The 20027-nt window shown below is 42.5% G+C and overlaps 1 protein-coding gene across 2 annotated transcripts; it reads right to left on the bottom strand.

Annotated features, from left to right (window-relative positions):
- Window positions 1-1173: 1173 nt before the first annotated feature.
- inka2 (inka box actin regulator 2) lies at window positions 1174-16234 on the bottom strand. Of its 2 annotated transcripts, none has more exons than XM_030421349.1 (2): window positions 15724-16234; window positions 1174-4436 (listed from the first exon to the last, which is right to left on the bottom strand). In XM_030421349.1, the coding sequence occupies exons 1-2, from the start codon at window positions 15787-15789 to the stop codon at window positions 3183-3185; spliced, it is 1320 nt and encodes a 439-aa protein (XP_030277209.1). In that variant the 5' UTR covers window positions 15790-16234; the 3' UTR covers window positions 1174-3182. The 2 variants fall into 2 exon arrangements, with proteins under 2 accessions (XP_030277209.1, XP_030277210.1); XM_030421350.1 differs by lacking the exon at window positions 15724-16234 and adding an exon at window positions 5665-5784.
- Between the last annotated feature and the right edge of the window lie 3793 nt (window positions 16235-20027).

Here is a 20027-nt window from a genome sequence, read left to right as displayed (position 1 = left end):
TATATTCTAGAATCTATAAGACTACATTTGGTGGTAATGTGTAGTGAAAGATTGTGTGTGATACAATCAAAAGCTCCAGAAATGCACATTGTGGTGACATTGTTTTGTCAGCTTAAATAATCTATAGTTTTTTTGTCAAGACTTTTAAAACAATGGATATAGAGAATCCTGACCCCATGATCAATTTGATGCCATCATGCTATTACATCCTGCCCCAAAAGCCTTTAAAGGCATAGTTCAACGTGTTGGGGATACTCTGCCAGGCTGTATTTCCCAAAATATCAAACTGTTCTTTCAAGCACACTTTTTTTTAAATTTCTGCTGCTTTGGGTTTTCAAATTAAAATGATAAACGCAAAAGATGCAGCCCAGCTTGATGATGATGTGAAATAGCATTGGATCATGGGAATAACGTTAAACAACCAATGTTGCCGGTGAAAATCTACCTGACGTGACTTGAAGTATTCACAGATGAGGTAATGTAGTGAAGTTTTAATTGCATTACACATGGACAAGTCAACTTCCTTACTCACACACTGATGAATCATCTGCCATTTCCCCTGAATTTATAGCAAAAGGCGGCCAAATACAGCCACTGTTACCTTCAATCAAAAGAAAAATCAGAAGAGAAAGATCTTCACCAACTGATTTTTTCTTTCAGTGTGAATGATTCCAAGTAGGGCTGAATAATAAATCTAATATACAAATCACAGGAGCTGCAATTTTTTGATAAAGGTCAAATATGTCACAACACACCATTAGAAATGAAGCATTGTGGAGTCCCAGAGATGCTGTGAATACAAATCATATCCTCCAGACTTCATTGAACCTGCTTGTTTGGTCCAGACCTCCAGCAAAAATCACATATTCACCATTTTTACATTTTTTTTTTCAGCTAAAATGAAATACAACAATGAATACTACCGCTTAAATCCTGGGTCCTATCATAATTGCAACCTTTATTCTGAGCAAATTTTAATTAAACCCAACAATAACAGTATTTGGATTGATGTAGAGGAACAAATGTATGAATACTGTGATCTTTATTTCAGCCATGTTCATCAGGATGTCATTTGTCTCGTGCTTGCAGAAAGGTTTCCTCTCCACACTAGACCAGCTAAGAGGAAGAACAGAGCCATAATTTGATACCCAAAACTCAAGTCAAGACACGGAGTAACATCTCTTTCTGAGAACAGATTTAATTTACAAAGAGTCAGTGACAGTTTTACAGTGCACATGACACAGAATCACTACTGAAGGTTCGCAGAACCCTGATGAAAAATATCAACAACAGTGCTGAAAAATTACACTTAGACAACCGTAAATAGGAGCAAATAAATGTTACATTTACATACACATATTGTGTGATATGACATCTCATAAACTGTTGGTGTGTGTGTGTGTGTGTGTGTGTTGGACCCTCTGAACGTGTGGTATGTATTGACCTGAATACTGAGACAACACCATATGGATCTACTGGCCAAGACACTCAAAAGACCTCAGGCCTAATCCCTGCTGGCTGAACTGATTGGTCTGGGATCCCTTTTTTTAAAAAAAAAATTAGTGAAATTAACAGGTTTTTTTCATAACAATAAGAAGTTAGAGCATCAGATTGTCCTTGCATAACAGTGGTCTTCTATACAAAAAGAAGTGTTTTAAGTCAGAGCGGGCAGTATGGTCTGTAATCCTGAGGGCTATATTATGTGAATCTACCTGTTAACTGTGAGATGAAGAACACTGAAGCATGTCTATCATGATACAAGAGAACAGATGCTGTAGGTCGAAGACGAGCTCATCAGTCTGTAGTTTAAATACAAGCGTGGTAGTGTTGTTGACATATCATGGCAAGAATTGTAATATTAACTTTGACATATTTATCTGTGCAGAAGAATGAAAACCATGCGATGCGATATTACAATTAATGTTCGTTATTGCTGCTGTTCGGTTGATGAGAAATATATGTACACTGTTCTGTACATTTACCTCGACCCTGCCTGCTTTACCTCCACTCTCAACCGTCTCATCAGCCCTGTAGTGTATTCACCTGTGTGTGTGTGTGTGTGTGTGTTTGTGTGTGTATATACAGTATGTATCACCATCGTCATAAATCAGATCATCCACAACGCTTTGGGATTAAGCAAGCCCGTTTTGCATCTTCTCCGAGGCTGTGGCGAACGAGCTTTAGATAGCGACCGGGTACCAGATGGCAGTCAGTCATTCAGTCAGTGTACTGGCTGTGCCATCTTCACCCCCTCCTCTCTCCGGCTAACAAACCCAGGCGAACAGACAGTTGACTCAACATGTGCCATATCTACACGGCGGAGAAGAATAATTAGAGTGTCTACCGGAAGAGGGGCAAATCTCAAAGTTTAATGTGCAGTCCTTGAACTGGCCATGCACCGTATTGCTGTAATGTCTTTCTAGGCAAGAAAAAGATGAGGCAAGACTTCCCTTTACTGTGTTTGAAACCCATTTAAATGCGGCAGTGTCTCATAATCTACTCCTGCGTTATATTCATTCCCTGAGCAAGGTGAATGAGACCGACGGGTTCAGTTAAACCTGAGTTTCCAAGGCGCTGAGGCCTCTTGGAAACAAAAGGAAAGCTTAAGACTGTGTTTCAGTGGCAGTGCGTTCAGTAACAGCTGTTTCGTAGCATCACTTATAAAAACAGTAACCACGCAACATCCAACAGTTGGCGTTTCTATTCATAGATGTAAAGAAGTGAGATATGTGAGAGCATGTCATGAAGCGAAGAGATGAAATAGTCTGTGGATGTTTTTTATAAAGATCTGTGATGATGGTGACATTCTGAGAAACATGTCCATTTCAATGTACCGTCGTTTAAGACATCCAGACAAGCCATTCATACATGCACACACACGTACGAACAAATCTGAATAATACAAAACTTGCAGCATAATGTCTCTCCAGCACACACTGACACAACCAGACACACACAAGCAAACGAGGTTTAGGCTTTAGGATTGTCAGACAAACTGTTGCCCTGATAATCTGGTTGTGAGTGTGAAGTTCATTTGGTTCATTTTTGGAAGATAATGTGTCCAGGCCTCTTTTTCAGTCAGTCAGCCATTCATTCATTCCCCTCCAGCACAGCCACAATCCCCCAGCACCTGTCACTCACTCACACAGTCTGGCATCACTGGCAGTCTGTTGGCCTCGCTGTCAGACCCACACAGCTGTGTTGTAATCAAACAAGGGCTGCATTTTTTCCAGACCAGTCTCTGGCTGTCTCCTGTCTAAATAAATCCCAGCAAATGGCTGCTGGTGGACCTGGGGGAAGTGGTGCTGGTGGTGGTGGTGGTTCCTTTCTGCTTCAGCTAGATGCGGACATGGCCTGCCTTTGCCCTGCTGTCCGTTTGCCCAGAACGGCAAGTAGAAGCTGCCTTTTGAACTTTTAGGAACCAGTTTCTTGGGCCTCTTGAAGAGGTCGCCCTCTGGCAGCTCAGGTGCCATCCAGCCGGGTCTCTCCTTGAGCAGCTTGTCCCTGTCGGGTCGGACGCTGCGCAGGAACTTCTTGAAGATGTTTGTGGTTAACGAGAACTTCTTGCAGATCTCCTGTGAGCGGCTGAGGCGAAGAGGGTGAGCTGGGGTGTCTGGTCTGTCCGCCCCTCCATCAGCTATCCTCTCCTCCCTCTTCTTCCTCCTCTCCTCTTCTTCCATTTCCTCCCTGTCCACCTCAGGGAGGTCCAGCCAGTTGCCCACTAGGTCGGCGAAAACGTTGTCACCCAGCACTAAAGGCTGACGGTTGCGGCTGCGGCTCATGAGCGAGGAAGTCCAGTCGCTGCCATCATCTGTGCTGTCCTGGGAGTAGTCGCTGTCCAATGAAGGGCCCTCTCTGGAGAGGCTGTACAGGATCCCGGGCAGGTCCACTACCTGAGCACGACGAGGAGCCTGTGGCTGAGGGTAGGGCTCTGGTGGAGGGTTTCCCACCATTGGTCCATAGAAATCCACCTGTGGGGCTGCGTATCCAGACCACCTCTTGGGGATAGACTCCAGGTCATTCTCACTTCTTGCGCTATTTTCACTTGTCTCGCTCTCACTCTCAAGGCTGGATGCTGAGGAAGATGAGGTTCCCAGGCTGCTTCTGTTTCGAGACGAGCTCCTCTCATCTCGACTGTAGGTGTTTCTGCTCTCCAGAGACGGCCTTGGACTTTGCATCGGACTATGGCTGGGCTCTTCTGGCATGGTACGGCTCAGGCAGGACCCTTGATTCTTGCTGTAGGTCAAAGCCGCTGTAGTTGATGCTTGAGGAGGAGCTGGCGGAGCAGGATTTGGGATTCCTCGGTTAATGGGTCGACCTGAAATGTCAAGGTTTTCTAGCGCTGTCTGGACCTGAAGGAGCTTAAGTTCCTGGAGGGCTCCCATCATAGAATTCATCTGAGCGTGGAGGCCATCTCCGGCTTCTTTCATAGACACCTGAAAGGAGACAGAGAAAGCAATTAAGAGATGGTGATGATGGACAAAATTCTAATGTCAAGTTTAGCTTAACAGCTTAAGACCTTGTAGAGGTCATCAATTCAATCATTTGACTGCTCAGCCTCCCGCAGGACCCATCTCATCCATCAAAGACTGATTTCCTCTCCACCCCCCCCCCATCGTGTTCATCATTTATCTCAGCACCAGCACAAATCCAATTACACACCATCAACTGGCAGGATCAAAGGCACTGAATACATGTATTAGTGGATAAAAAAATCACAGTAATAGTCCTGCTTTTTGCCTCTCCATTGATGAGACTCCTCTCTTGTTGGTTTCAGGCTGCGCACCTTGTATAATTATGGGTCATGTGACCTAGTTTTGGATGACAGGCCAGGGTCCCATATGGCCTGCGTACGGGACAGGATCCAACCCATGACAGCTGTAAAACAGACCGGCTTACCATTTTCTTTTCTCTTCAACTCATTGTATCTCCGTTTTTCTTTTTTGCATCCGTCCATTTACTTTATTCCATATTTGCCCCGTCCTCAGAGCTCTTTGTCTTCACTCTTACTTCCCTCTCTGTGCAGAAGTAATCACACACTCAGCTTTTATCCTCCTCCTCCTCCTCTCCTCTCATTCTGCTCTCATCTGTTTAAGAGCCTGTGTCATGTGACCTCGACTAACCGTCTTCTCCTGAAGGCAGACAGAAAAGCCCAGAGGCAGCGTGACCTGTGTCTTGACTTGTAGGCCTGAATCATTTCATGCCAGACTTTGAATCACTCTGTTAATACAGCAGCTGGTTTAATTTGTCGAACGCGCTCACCGTTGGCAAAGGTAGCGACTGATTGATGAGTAACCCTCCTAGAGAGCCCTCCTTCATTTTTTTAAATAAACATAAATCCGTTGGAAGACGAAAGAAGGCATGCCAGGAATTTTGAAAAACGTGCCATGGATGTGTGGGAAATTGTTGGATAGAAACTTCTGAAGCACACCTACAGTGCTCAACAGTAGATAAAACTGACAGACAACTCATATCCCTTCAAACCAAGCTGTCTGTCAGGATCTGTCGGTTGAACTACAACATAGATAACTGTCAACTAACATAAATGCAGTTTATGCACATAAAACAGGCCTCTACTTTCGGCACGCTCAAATGTAATAGCCTCACATCTCACTCTATTAAACCACTATTATGCATGTATAGTAATCAACACCAACACCTTACCTTCTATAAATGTCTGTCACAAAGCAGGAGGTATAGATATCCCTGTCTGTCACTCTGTTGTTGTTAGTCTGCACCTCTGCCAGTCTTGTCCCTGTCTCTCACCTTTCAAACGGATCAGTGTGACAGCCCCTATATGTATCACTCTCCAATGGGGGGACACCGCTGGGTGTGACAGCCAATCAGCGCTGCCCGTCTAGACTTTAAGCCCCGAACGGCGGGCGATACGAGGGGGGTGGGGTCAGTCAGGCGGAAACAGACTGACAATGAGAAGAGCGAGAGGGGACACGGCGAGCAGGAGGGATGGTGAGAGTCAGCCGGGTGAGCAGGGATGGAAAAGGGAGGAGGGAGAGAAATGCAGAGGGGGAGGGATCCCTCGCCATATGTTTAGATGTCGAAGGGAAAACTGTTGATGGATTTAATTATGGATGACACCATAAGAGCACATGAGGGGGGTTATAGATGGGAGAAGGAGGGGGGTTGTAGGTGTAACATCGCCAGGCTGTGATACTTAATCTTGAGGGAGCCGTGATTGTGTTGAAACCCCAGGGTGAGAAAAGTAGACGTGTAGAACAACTGACAGTGTAGCATCGTAAACAAAGCAGCCTGTAAGCACCGTGAGAGACGTGAATGCTGCAGAATGTTTGGTTTACTGGGAAAATAGACAAATGTCATAGATAACTACCATTCATGGGCTACATCAAGATTAAAAACCAAAAAATATAAATATTTCATGAAAAAAAAACACCAAAAAAGATAATCTATTATAAAGGAGTTGTCAATTTAATCTTATAGTTGATAGTTGCAGCTCTAGTATAAACTCCCAGAGCTTCCAGCATGGCTGTGGCACAAATGCAAAAACTGAAAAATCATTTTCTAAATCATTAGATTATTTTTCCATGTTATTATTTTCTTAATTAGTAATTGAATCTAAAAAAAACTAAATTGGTTAACACTTTACAGTACAGTACTCTCATCTCAGGTAATCTGGGAAAGATCATGAAGAAAGAAAAAAACTCTTTAATTACTCCTTAATGATTCATTAGTTAGTATTCTGTGTCTCCTCAAGTAAAGCGATGCATCATACTAAGTACTTACTAAGTGGTACATCATTACATCATGATTACCTGAACATTACCTACCCTTTTTTAATAATCATTAAGGGGAAGTCTGTCTATCATAACTCATCATTATCTACTATATATTCCCTGATTCAGAGTTTTTTGTTGTCTGACCAGCAGTATGAAGTCATAGACGTAATCTCAGTAAATGACGTTAAATCTAAAATGAGAGACCTAGAGGCAAAATCTAGCAGGAAACATTTAATTTAGAGAAGATCAGCAAATCTTTGGCATGAACTGAGCTGCTGTTTATTCACTTTCTGTTTCACGACTAATTGGCCACTTCACTTGTTCTGTACCTTGACACTTATCCAATACCCCTGCACCATTAACATTCAACCTCTGGGTTAAAACACTTCATCACTAGCATATGGCTGAGTAGGTGCACCGGGGCGTGAATAGCCTCTAAGATCAGATAATAAGCCTATCAATGCACATGCTGGGAACAAAAGCCTCCGAGCTTCCCGTTGGCTCGCTAAATTAGGCAGCGAAGGTACGTGTAATTAGCACAATGAGGTTGTCTCTTGTCTCTGTGCCTTCCACATATGGCTGACTTCATTAGCTGCCATTCCCTGCATCCCAGGAGAGGCCGGGAAAAGGGCTCATAATTATGGTTTACTTTCCTCCACATCAAAAGTCAACAAGTCTGAAGACAAGATGACGTGTATTGTTGTTACATCTCCAGAGGCAGACATGCGGCTTCGGCGAAGTTAATGCAGGGATCATCTGAGGGATAACTGCGCACTGAGCTGCTGGTGAAATCTGGATCACTTAAATGCATTAAATCTGAAATATCATCTCTTAAGCAGTCCATTCTCATGCAGTCTGAGAGGGCCGCACCTGTTTGCACATGCTCACCACAAACACCCTAATTTAACACTCACATGCAACTTCGCTGTTGTTCCCAAAACGCAGGCGTTCCCACTGGTTATTTAAAAAAACACTGAGTTGTTTGCTTGCATTTCTATTCTAAGGTAACATTAATTATTCATATTGTGCCCCGGGGAACAAACAAAAGGAACAGTAGTAAACTAACCCCCATTATTCCACCTTTGCCATGCCAACTGACTCCAGGCGCTCCACCACTGCAATTTCAAGGCTGAACTTTGTGGCCTAAATCTGTCAGCCTCTTCAACTTTCATCCTGATGTCTGCTCAAGATGCTAAAAGAGGCTTTACAATAATGTCCCGCGGCGGTTTTCTTGTTTAAAAACAGATGTTGTTCATCCTTAGATGTCTCACTTTTTTACAATGTGTGAATCAGCTCAGGGGCCTTGTTAGGACAAAGACAGCGAGGATCTGACAAAACCTACACAAGCACCTTATGGTCTTACAAGGAGGAAGAAAATGGAGATGAGGAATAAAAAAATGTCTAATCTAATTTAATAAGAGAACTGGGGGATGGAATTGGGGCTTCGGGGAATTGCTGTACTGCCCAGAAACACTGGCATCATTAACCGAGTCTTGTGAAGTTTAGTTAAATCTTCTTTTTGAACTATAAAGCCTCCAAACTATTTCAGCCATTTAATCCATCAAGCGTGTACTCCTATAAAAAGATCGCCATAAAAAAGCAAGCCAAGTGAAAATCTGTTGAATGAATGAAAGAAGGACAAACAGGCGCTGTCCAGATTCCCTCCCCCTTCATCTCCTTCTTCTTCTTCTTCTTTGGCTGCACTGATGCCAGCCAACCAGACATAATTGCCAATTAAGGGCTGAATGCTTCAAAGTTTAAGAACAATAGTTGGCAGTCTTGAATTAATGTTGAATGGAAGCTTATTAAAAAAAAAGTTCTGGCCATTTAAAAAAAAAAGGAAATCAGTTCATCTGGGATTTTTTCACGTCAAGCTCCGTCTACTGTGAAGAAGATGCGTCCAAGACGGCATTCAATATGCATGCATGTGAATTAAATACCACAAAGTATATGAATAAATCAACGCTCCTCCTGTGCTGTCTGTTACGGTTTCCAGCTCTCCGCCCTCGCTGCAGCCTCAATGTAACGTCCTTCAGTTATGGAGGGAAAAATGAATTCACTGTGCAAACACACCCAGCTCACACATGTCTGCACACGCCTTGCTTGAATGAAGTCTAAAAGCATGTATGTGTGGGCTCACTCACATACATTCAGTGGATTATCAGGTGAGAAGTGAACACAAAAAACGAGGGATCGAAAACAAACCGCTGCTCTGTTCTGGCTGTAAAATCCAGGCCATTTGCTGTTGTTGTTTATTTGTTATTGGCTGGAGGGAGGGAGGAAACAGTGAGGCCAAGGTTATCGGACCCAAAAGGTCTTCCTGTTTAGAAGAAGCTGGCCAGCAGCAGCAGCAGCTTTAGTGTACTCCACCCTCCCTCCACCTCCACCCCCTAATTAAAAATGAATGGGTGGGCTTGTGCGGGTCAAGGACAGGAATGGGGTCTCTCTCCGGCGGGGGTAACAGAGAGGGTCTCTGTGAGCGAGCTGCTGGACTCGCCACAGACCGCTGTGGACAGCCCCGAGGTCATGATCAAGAGGGCAATAAAGCTGTGAAGCGCTCGCCGAAAGAAATAAATTACTGTGCATGGGGCAATGAATGCCTCTTTGACGAGATGTTATATGGTGACTCTGTTTGGTCTGAATGTCCTCGGGGTCATGGTCAGGAAAGAAGTGGCACTAATGTTCAGCAGAAGAACACGGGACATGATGTCATGACAAATTTGCAGTGAAGGGTTGGAATCCACATTTTTTAACCAAAATGTTTGACTTGTAACCTTGAATGTGTTGTTATGTGTCTCTAGTATGTGCTACTATACAACAAGACTTCACATTACGTAGGACTTTTTGGTTCCACGTTCAACCCAAAGTGAGGTCACCCATTCGTATCTGCACAACCATTTTGCAGCCTTCAGTTTGGTATTATGCCTGCCGCCATCTTGGTTTTTAGGAGCCAGAGTGTTGCCAGAGCACGCCCACTTTTTTTTTTAGGCGCTTGAAGATCCAATAATCAATGAAGTGTCCATGGGAAAGGTCAAAGATGACATTTAAAGTGCTGACATTAAGCTAATTGATTCATGACGTCAACCATGTTTTGACTAACATGCATGTTCCACCATTATGGCTACCACAAACTAGTAATGACGAAAAAGCAGCAAATCATCCTTTCATTTTTTTGGAACAGCTAAGAAAAAGTTCACAATGTTGTTGGATTTGAAACTAGGGATTGAAACCATAAACTCATTAGGAAACTGTTTGATAAAGCAAGTTAGAAGTGAGGACATTTTCTCATAAGTTTACATACGATCAGACTTCGAAACCAGTGGCGTTGCCGCCTGCTGACCAATAAAAATCTATGCAGGTGTAAGGCCACTGTTCAAATTCCCACCTAGCCTGATAATTTGTTTTTTTTTTTCTACCAGATTTTGGATATTTGTCTCTCATAATTCTGCCTCCTCTCAGTACGATCAAGGCAAATTACAGCCCCTGTCGTTCTTAAAGCTAAAAATGTCAGGCTTGGACACAAGAAGCTGCTATTTCCATCCTGTTTTATCCTAAGAGTCAACATTTCATTTAACCGTGACCATGATCCATAATTGTGTCCCCACAATGTAGCTAATTTAACCAAAGTCGTAATCTTTTCCGAACCTTAGCTTGGTATTATTTTCTCAACGTACTGGGGCTAAGCATCTTGATTCATTATCAATGCCTAAATCTGACCAAACCTTGAGGGTTGGGGCTAAAAAAAAGTAATATAAGTAATTTTAACTGACAATCAATCCTGCCAGAAGGGGCATCACAACCAAGAATGCTCATTCAGCATGGTTAATTTTCAAAGGCAAGAACTGACGCACTTTGTCCTTATTTTTGGAATCCTCACAGTGAGCCCTGTGGTTTATCCAGAGCAGTGGGTTTTTAGAATGTTTTCTTTCTGGAAATAAACGATGCTCATGCATTTTTTAAATGTAACCTCAACTGCAGTGCTGTGAGCACTAAGGACACCGCATTCACCTCCTTTGCAATTGTGATAGCAGCCTAAATGTGAGAGACAGCTATCTCCAGCGCCTTGCAAATAAAAACTAAACTATCAGCGAGATGTTAATGGGAATGGAGAACTTGGTGAACTTTCCCTTTACAACTGAATCAGATTAAACCAGCTTAATCACTTCTTCAGTGACCTGCCGCCCAGCAAACATCCCCTCATGGCATTTTAGAGATGGGAGTTGGTTTAATAGCTTGTTTCCTGCTAGAGCTCATTTACGCTCACAAAAACACACAAGTCACAGAAACAATGCTGCTGTGGGAGACACAGGATGATTAGGGCCTGTGTACTCATCTTCTGGCAGATGGTCTTTGGAGAAAACTTTCGCTGTACGTGATGATCGTCAGATAGATGCTTGATAGCTCAGCAGTTGACGTCAGCACCTTCTGTGTGGGCAGTGAAAGTGCACGGCCAATACTCCAGCCCACAGTTGTAGCATCAAGAGTGATGTTAATTTTGCAGATCCTCCCCCGTGTCTTAGTCTAGCTTCAGAAGCAGTTTGAATGTGGAGCAGCACATGAAAATGCATGGGATTGCGGTGAGCTTTCATGATGAGTGGCTTGATTTTTGTCCAGCATTATAAGGACTTTGAAGCTCATTGAGTTGAGTAAATGGGCCTTTAAAGCTGCACTCATTAATATATTTTTATATTAACAGTGGATTGAATGATTGTAGATGGGAAATGGGTTGCTTGTGGTGGTGATTCTACAGAGAATTAGCTGCAGTCTCCCTCAGTTCTAGCAACCGTTTTAGTGACTTTCAGCTCATTGTTTCGGTTTTACAACCTGCAACGTTACTCTTTCAGTTCAGTGTCAATGTTCTGATAAACCCACTGCATGCTGGCTGCTCAGCACCGGACAGCAGACAGAAAAAGTTAGAGACTAGCTACATTCTGGAGCATTTAGCAGCTAGATATGCTTCTCATGAGGAGGTGGAGACCAAACAGTGAGCTAAAAGTAAAGTGAGCATTGTCCAGAACTATGACTCCAAGTTACTGTTAACGTTAATAAACTGTCTGGGTGTGTAAATAGGCATCTGTATGATCATATGTTCACCACTGCTGTGATTATTTGTCAATGTTCTGGTCGTAGCTTGTTGCACTGCCCCCCAAAAAATCTATAACTGTATCTATAACCATACAACACATCTTCCAAAAATCCAATTTCTTTTGGCCATAGACCAACCAATAATGGAAGACAAAATGTAATTTTAAAGACCCAACAACACAACAGAGCACAATATTGACCTAAACCTCAGTGACAGCAGCACCCATGAGAAATAATGCACATATTTTTGCTGCAGATGAAAGCAGAGACACAACTCGATCTTGGACCAGCAGGGTCACGTGTGGTTGCAGCAGCAGTATAATTAGCAACCTTCTCTTTGAAACAATAAATCGTAAATGTCTCAGGTTATGTGCGTGGACCCATAATGATAAACAGGCTTTCTAAAAGGTTAGTGGCTCCATCTCAAACACAATAATCACCCATGCAAAACCCCCGCAGCTGCCCCCCGAGAGCTGGGCCAATTTTAGCCGAGGGGAAGGAAGGGACGGTTGGAGAATGGGAGCCGTGAGGGAGGCACCAAACAAACGAGCTTAAAGCCAAACCACCACAATGCTTTGTGTTGTGTGTGGTTTTTCTGATCCCACACCCAAAAGGTAACAAAGAACAACTCTGAGGCACACGATCAAGAATAGACTCTAAGTTTGGCACTTGTGCGAGTATTTTTCTCAGATATCATGATCTCATATTTGCTGGCTTTGGTGTTGGATTCCAAGGTGACAGTTTGTTTGAAAATGTGCCTCAGGTGCAAAAGGGGATGAAAGTAGTATGATGCATATGCATTTAGCTTCAGGAGTGACGGCATCAAAAGCTTTGACTTATGCTTTAGTGTCTGAAACGTTGGTGTTCCTGCAGGTGTGAACCCTTCGTTCAGACGAGATGACTCAAAGACATGTCAGCATTCGGATCTTCGGCTCTAAGCAAGCAGGAAGGGCTTATGTTGTCTTTATCCATGAGTCTTTCGTCTAATGAGTCATGCCAGAACTTAAAAATAATTCATTGTTACCATTTTATCCTCAGGATTTATATGGAGAGCATTTTAAAGGAACAAAACAAATGGAAGCTAAAAGCATGTTGACAAACTGTTGAGAAATGTTCCTGACTTGAGGTTAAGTGTCTCTGATGTGTTGGATCTGCTCGTCAGCGAGGACGAATAGCCCCGGAGCTTGTCGGGTGAAGGGTCGAGTGTTCATGCGTGACCTGACACTACCCCACACAGACTGACCCCCCGACCCCTGACACAGTGTTCACACTTTCGCATGACACTCGTCTTCTTTTAGAGCTGACAGTGCATTGGGTTTCAGGGTGCCCACTCAATGGAGCATAGAGTTCACAGTCGTAATTTACTTGACTCTTACAAAGACAAAGACTTCACACCAAACAATTTTTTTAAAATGCATGTTAGCTTTACAGTTTTAGGTCTTTGGATTTTTTCGTCTGCCATTAGTGTCCATCCATTCCCACACATTCATCAATTAGCAGACTCTTGAACTTGGCTTGGCTCCAGACCTTTTAACGACTGTTTCAGAATGGTCTGCTGCCCATTGACGGCCCTCCATTTGTGGGTGGGTTAAAGAATAAGGACATTGTGTTCTTGCAAACAGCTGGACTAATAGAAACAGAAAAATGGCTATAAAAAGATGACTAGAGTGGATGAAACTGACACAGCGGTTTGTGTCTTTTGACTGTTCTGATTCTTTTGCGGAAGTGAAAATGACATCAGTGAATCATGAATACACCACCCATCACTGATTAGGGCAAGGTTAAGGCAAATTAACAACCCCATTAACAATTAACAACCAACATAAAGCATGTCACACTGATTAATTAAGTGAAATGACACTGCGAGTATCACATGGACGGTCGCGACACAGACCTTCTCTCTTGTAACGTGGATGTCGCGTCACGTAGCTAACGTGAAGCTGGAAGTTATTTATTCCGATGTTTTTGGCAACCAGACGTGTCCAGTCAACCTTACTGATTGTTGGACACATTCACAAGCTTTACTTTATCACCTCTGCTGTTAGCACTGTCGTTAACAGCTCACTTAGTCCATGCCAAATATATATCAAACTAATATCATAAACATGTGACAACTAGATGACTCATGGCTCAAATTAATAATACTACTAGTTGACTATGAAAATCTTTAGTCAGGGGGCAGCCCAAATTCAATGTGATGGATTTACACAACAGGAGCACAATACAGAGATTAACGAAACATAATGGATTCCGGAAATTAATTGTTATAAACGGATTAGATTAAAGAAAGTGCCACTGTCCTTTTTAAATCTACATCACAGCCTGGTCGCACGTGTTACTGAAGAAGAACCGCAGGACTGTGTGTGGCAGGTGTAAGTCGGCTGTTGGATGTTTGTGAGCTGCGTGTTGCAGATGGAGCGATTTTAACCACTCTCCAGTGAGCAGTGGATGAAAAGCTGTCACAGTGGAAAGAAAAGTGACAACCTTGGCATGGACGCCCCTTGTTTTCTGAACAACAGATTGCGGCCCACATGGTCCTTTGCAGGGGGAGACAGCACAGGACCATGTGCGATGCCTGTTTGATCCCCGTCATGGCACAAGACTTTTTTCTATTATGTTACCAAACTGAGATGTGGCAGCTATAACACAACATGTCCTCCTGGCAGTCGGCGTCTACTCCTATGAAGTCTCAAGTGCCACTTCACAGACGTGTGGCTAATTTGGAGGAGTGAATCGAGGAGTCACAGAGCCGATCGTATTGCAAAACACGCAGCCGTGCGAGGCTTTTCTGTGGGGCCAGTAGCTGGATAAAGAGAAAAAAAGAAATGTGTGTCTGCTTTGAAGATGATTCCAATTGAAATCTGTGCCAGTTAAGGCTCCTTTTGAAAACGGGTCTCATGGTGTGTCGCTGCCAAATGATTTGGGTTTGCGGGCGCAGCTCACACATTTTGTTTTTACATTTCAAAGATGGGGGGTAAGAGTGAGAGCTCTACAGTCGCCACCATCAAACACATTTGTTTATTAGGGAAGAGGACACAAACAGAGGAGATAAGAGAGACTGAGACAAATTCATTTAGGGCATATTTATGGGCTGTGACTCGCTGTGACTGCCAATTTCACTCACTCCCCTTTGAAAGCGAGACCTCACAGCTGCCCCCTGTTGTGGGGCTGCAACTGCTTTACTGGTTAAATTGATGATTATCTTCTTGTCTAATTAATTTTGTCCATAAAATGTCTCGTGTGACATCTTCACAGGTCATATTCTGTTTGACCAACAGTCCAAAACTCACATATAGTCAGTTTACATTCATGTAAAACAGGGAAAAGCAGCAAATCCTCACACGTGAAGAGCAGAAATCAGCAGATTATTTGCATTCCTGCCTCAAAAGTAAATCAGAAACAGTCGCTGAATAATTTTCTGTTGACTATTTGTTTCAGCTCTGTTGCAACACAGCGATGCATTCACTGCAGCGCGTCAAAAATACAGCGAACATTTATTTTAGGAAACTCAGCACAGTCTTCCAAAGGAGAAGAGTACAAAACTGTCTTGAGCTCATTAGGCTTACAACATCTGTCCCAGATGTGTGGACAGAGAGGAGGAGGAGGATATGTACACATGCCTCTGGTGTGCTCAAAGCTTTAAGCCTACACAGATTAATAATAAAAATAGATAAATAAATAATAAAAATACACATTAAACCCCAACTGAGGCTAAAAACTAGAATTTGTTCTGAGAAACAACATGCAAAGAAACATCTGATGTTGTTTTGACTATTTGAGAAATAAATATTAGATAATTAATCCGAATTTTTGCACATTAACAAAGTAGAACAACACCATTCAGCACTGCAACAGTAGAAGTGGCGAGGACGCAAACACAACATACCAGTTCTTGCTTCAGTCGCCTCAGACACGCATCCATGTTCTTGCATTCTGGTTTCTGTTGTTCCATCTCTTCTTCTTCTTCTTTCTTTCTTTCTTTCTTTCTATTTTTTATTATTATTTTTTTTTGGAAAGGCGAGAATTTCAGATGAAGCGCTCCTTCAGTCGTCGCTCGAGCATGACTCCCAGAGGGTTTTATTTGCTGGGCGAGAGGAAAAAAAAAAAATTACAACAACGCTCCGGTGGGGAGCAGAAAACAATCTGCCATCGGGAGATGCGCAAAAAATCCTGTTGAGGAATGCGAGCACGGCTCGTTATGACGCGGATCCTGTGATCACACTCCTGATGACGGAATTGTGTTTTTACTCCCCCACAATAAAAAAATGATATTGAGCTCCTTCTTGCAGCCGCATCAACAGACTCAGTCCGTGTCTGTGTGTCTGTGTCAGTGTGTGTGTGTGTGTCTGCTCGGCTGCTGTCAGCCTGTGTGTGTGTCGCTCAGCCGGTTTTCTCTTTCTCTCTCTCTCTCTCTCTCTCTCTCTCTCTTTGCTGTTTTCCCATTCAAGAGGAGCGCTTACGTTGCCCATCCAATTTCCTCCAATGAGCGAGGACGTCACCAAATCCCATTCAAACCGGGATATTAAAAAACGTTCATCTGTCATTTATATTATGGGGGAATAGAGCATCTTGTAGTGGTTTCACAGAGATATGAAAAGAAAAACACTGCAACATCTGGAGATTTTTTATTTATATATATTTTTTTTAATCGAGGCTGCAGGAGGCATGCATGATGAAAGTAAAAACATGTCTAGCAGAGCAGATTCTGCAGCATGGCCACTGTTGGGGACTGGAGGAGGAAGCTTTCAGGAGGATGTGTCTTAGAAAAGAAAAAAACATATGTGTCATGCAAAGAGCCATAAGGACAGTTTCCTGGCCACCGGAGAGGAAACACCTGAGCCCCGGCAGGCTTTTTGTTGCATGACCCGGATACAATACTTTATTAGCAAGGGGAAGGAAGAGAGCTCATATTCAGGGGACAACAATCTGGAAGTTGTTTATCAATCCCTGTCTTATAATATAGATTTGACATCGCTGAAAGGTTGCACACGCAGAATGTTAAACATCCACTCTGAAGACCTGAAAGATAAAAAACGAGGTCTGCTTCAGGTTGAGGTGATTGTGTTGCCGAGAGGAAAAGGAAAGGAAGACAATTCAGGGGAAACTACAGCAATAATCAAAACAATGACAAGGAAAACACGCTTTTGTCTTCACTATATAGGGCAGAAAATGGATGAGGGAGGGAGGTTATATGTAAGATGCATCACGTATGTGATAAAATCAGGCTCACAATAAATATTGTCTTCTAAGTCACCCAGATCTGTGGCTGACAGAAAACGTGATGTCCTCTGACCTGCTTCTGTCATCTGGAAGTTTTAATATCGGGCCTGATGTTGCTGATGCAGCCCAGATGGAAGCAGATCTAACTCTGATCCCCGAAAAGCAATGAAAGAGGGAAAAAATGAATAAATCATCTCAGGGAAACTTCACTTTGAGGGAAGAGCTTTGACTGACTCGCGTGTTTCATTCTGTTATAAATCCTCAAAGAGCTGAAATGATAGAAAAGTCGTGTGCTGCGTTCAGAGCAGATTAATATCTGTTTCTGTTTACTAAGTGTCGTGTTGACTCTGTTTGTTTTATAAATGATATTAAGGGGAACAATCTTCTCAGATACAATAAGGGATCATCCCCAACCTTTGCATTTCAATCCTAGAAGAGCCTCTTTGTGTCCATTTTCTCTCATTTATCTAATTAAAGCAACATGATGCGACTTTTTTTTTACCTTAAAATATCAGCTTTAACTTCATTTTGATGGCTCAGTTTCTTGCAACGGGGTGAATGGTGCCTCTGTCACTTGCGTCTGCACTGTGTAACTTCAGTGAGAGTGTCGGATCACAGCGTAACATACATGTTTACTTCAAGACGCTCGTTTTCAACACGTAACATTGTTGTGACGTGACAAGTTTTATTTGTAGTTAGCACCTACGTTACGTCTGATAAACTGTTTCAGACCTGGGATTCGTAAATTATGATAGTGGCGTTACACTCAGAGGGCCAATTTCTACGTAATGTGTAATCAAAATGTCAAAGATGACCGACTTCTAATGCAAAACACAAAGGGACACACAAATGTAAATATAATTTATGTGGGCAGCAGAGGGTCGAATGCTGTGTGGTGAACCCAATTTTCCACAATGGGCTCCAAAATATCCAATTATTGAGGACACTAAGCAAGTAAAGAAAAGTCAATAAGTGAATAAATCAAGTAAATTTGATTTGCTGATTGAAAGTCAGTCAGAAAGTGGTAAAAAAAGGTCATCAGCTGTTAATTTGGATGAACCATAAATTCCAATACCCCAAAATACTCAATCGACTGTGAGATGAAAAGCAGCAAATGTTAATTTGGACTAACACTTTTTTTTTAACCAATTAATGACTAAAACTATTGTAATTTGTTTGAAAAATTATTTAAAGTTGACTAGTCCTGCCACCACCAAAGTATAGTCGACCAGAGTCACAAATTCACATGTATATTTTCTTAGAAAACAGACAAAAACATGCCAAGTGTCATCATTAAAGAAAAAGACGATGACTGAATGCTCTATGTAACATCATGTAGACAGAAATTGTGTAGCGTGCGCAGTCAACACTGAGACGATGATGACGATAACACGATTGGCCTGTCTAAAGTTCAGCCGGCTGCTTCAGGATTTGAGGCGATTTTTTTATCCCAAACGTGACCCCGACCTGCAGCTGCTTCTCCTGCATGTGTCCCACTTCCTGATCCAGTATGCGTCCACGCTGACAGCTGGGAGGAAGTGTCTCCTCACATCGTTCAGCACCGAAACACATGCGGCAGCCGCGGCAACTGTCCAACTATACATCGCTGCAGACACAAAGTATTATCATCCTTTATGTGACTCACTGAGCGCTATGACTTGTTTGGTTATGCCTCTGTTTTCTTTTTTGTGTCCAGGCCAGAAATAATTCTAACCACTTTCAGTTGTCCTTGCAGGGAAACAACTCACGCACACTGCCAGAGTTATGGTTGCAAACAGAAACTGCTACAGATCTCTGCTGTCTGGGCCAAATCACATAAAGACAATAAATCTAAAGGGTGAAGCTGATATGTACAGATCTGATCCTGGTTTGTGAGCCCGAGGTTTGGGAAACAATGAATATGCTCATTCCGAGTCCAAGAAAAGAGAGAAAATTAATTAATTGCTTTGCCAACTGCTTATCATCACAAATGATACACTGGGTTGGAAAACTAAAGAACGATTGTTCTCCGCTGCCGGCAGTCATGCATCCACATGTCCTTTTGCAATAAATATGCAACACAGAAGCTGTAATTTCTAATATGAGATTATTTCCCCTCTGGTTAAATTTGAAATTTTAATGTGAATTCAAACAACATACTTTCATTCGTGAGGACACAAACGTGATGTGTGATTTCACCAACTGTAGTCAATCAGTGTGAAGTGAGCGGTGATCGTGACTTCGCGACTACCCAACCCTTTTCCCGAGCTCGTCTAAATAATGCATCGGGTCTATTAATGGTCTTACTGTACATGTGAGAGCAGTTGCCTTGCTGTGTAATGTCACTTCTCTTTAGTTATGAGAGTAATTGGATGAGAGGACATGCTTTCATGTTTCATATTCAAACGAGAGCAGGAACTGGGATGGTGCCGGCTAATGTAGTGATGTCTTTTCCCAAACTGTTAATAAAACCACATTGTGTATTTACATTATCGTGATACATGAACCAGCAACTGTTACACAACGTAACAAAGTATTTGAGGAATCCGACAACTTGAGTTGTCACTTTAGTCCTCAGCATCACATTGTAAGTCGAACAGATTCGATTCCTTATAAGGTGGCGATGGGTTAGGGATAACATATGTAAATGTGGCAGGCACCTACAGTTTTTATTTATCTTTTATTTATCACTAGAGTTGATGACTCTATTGGTCGATCAGCACAAAGTTAATCTCAAGTTATTTTGTTGATCAATTAACTTTAATGAAGACGTTTTTGAAGCAAACCTGACAAAAATCCTCTGCTTCCAGCTCCTCACTTGTTAGAGTTTGCTGTTTTTCTTAACCCTCCTGTTGTCTTCATGTTCTGTATACACCTCTTCTCCTCTGGGTCAAAAATGACCCACTCTCACAAAAGATCTGAAATGAAGTAATTTCATTTCATTTTAAATGCCAAATCTATTATTCTTGAAGAAACAACCTGTCATCCATC

Source organism: Sparus aurata, chromosome 6 (assembly GCF_900880675.1).
Source record: "Sparus aurata chromosome 6, fSpaAur1.1, whole genome shotgun sequence".
NCBI classification, from domain to species: domain Eukaryota; kingdom Metazoa; phylum Chordata; class Actinopteri; order Spariformes; family Sparidae; genus Sparus; species Sparus aurata.
The sequence above is the reverse complement of the archived record's forward strand: the minus strand, read 5'-3'. Positions and strand labels throughout refer to the sequence as shown.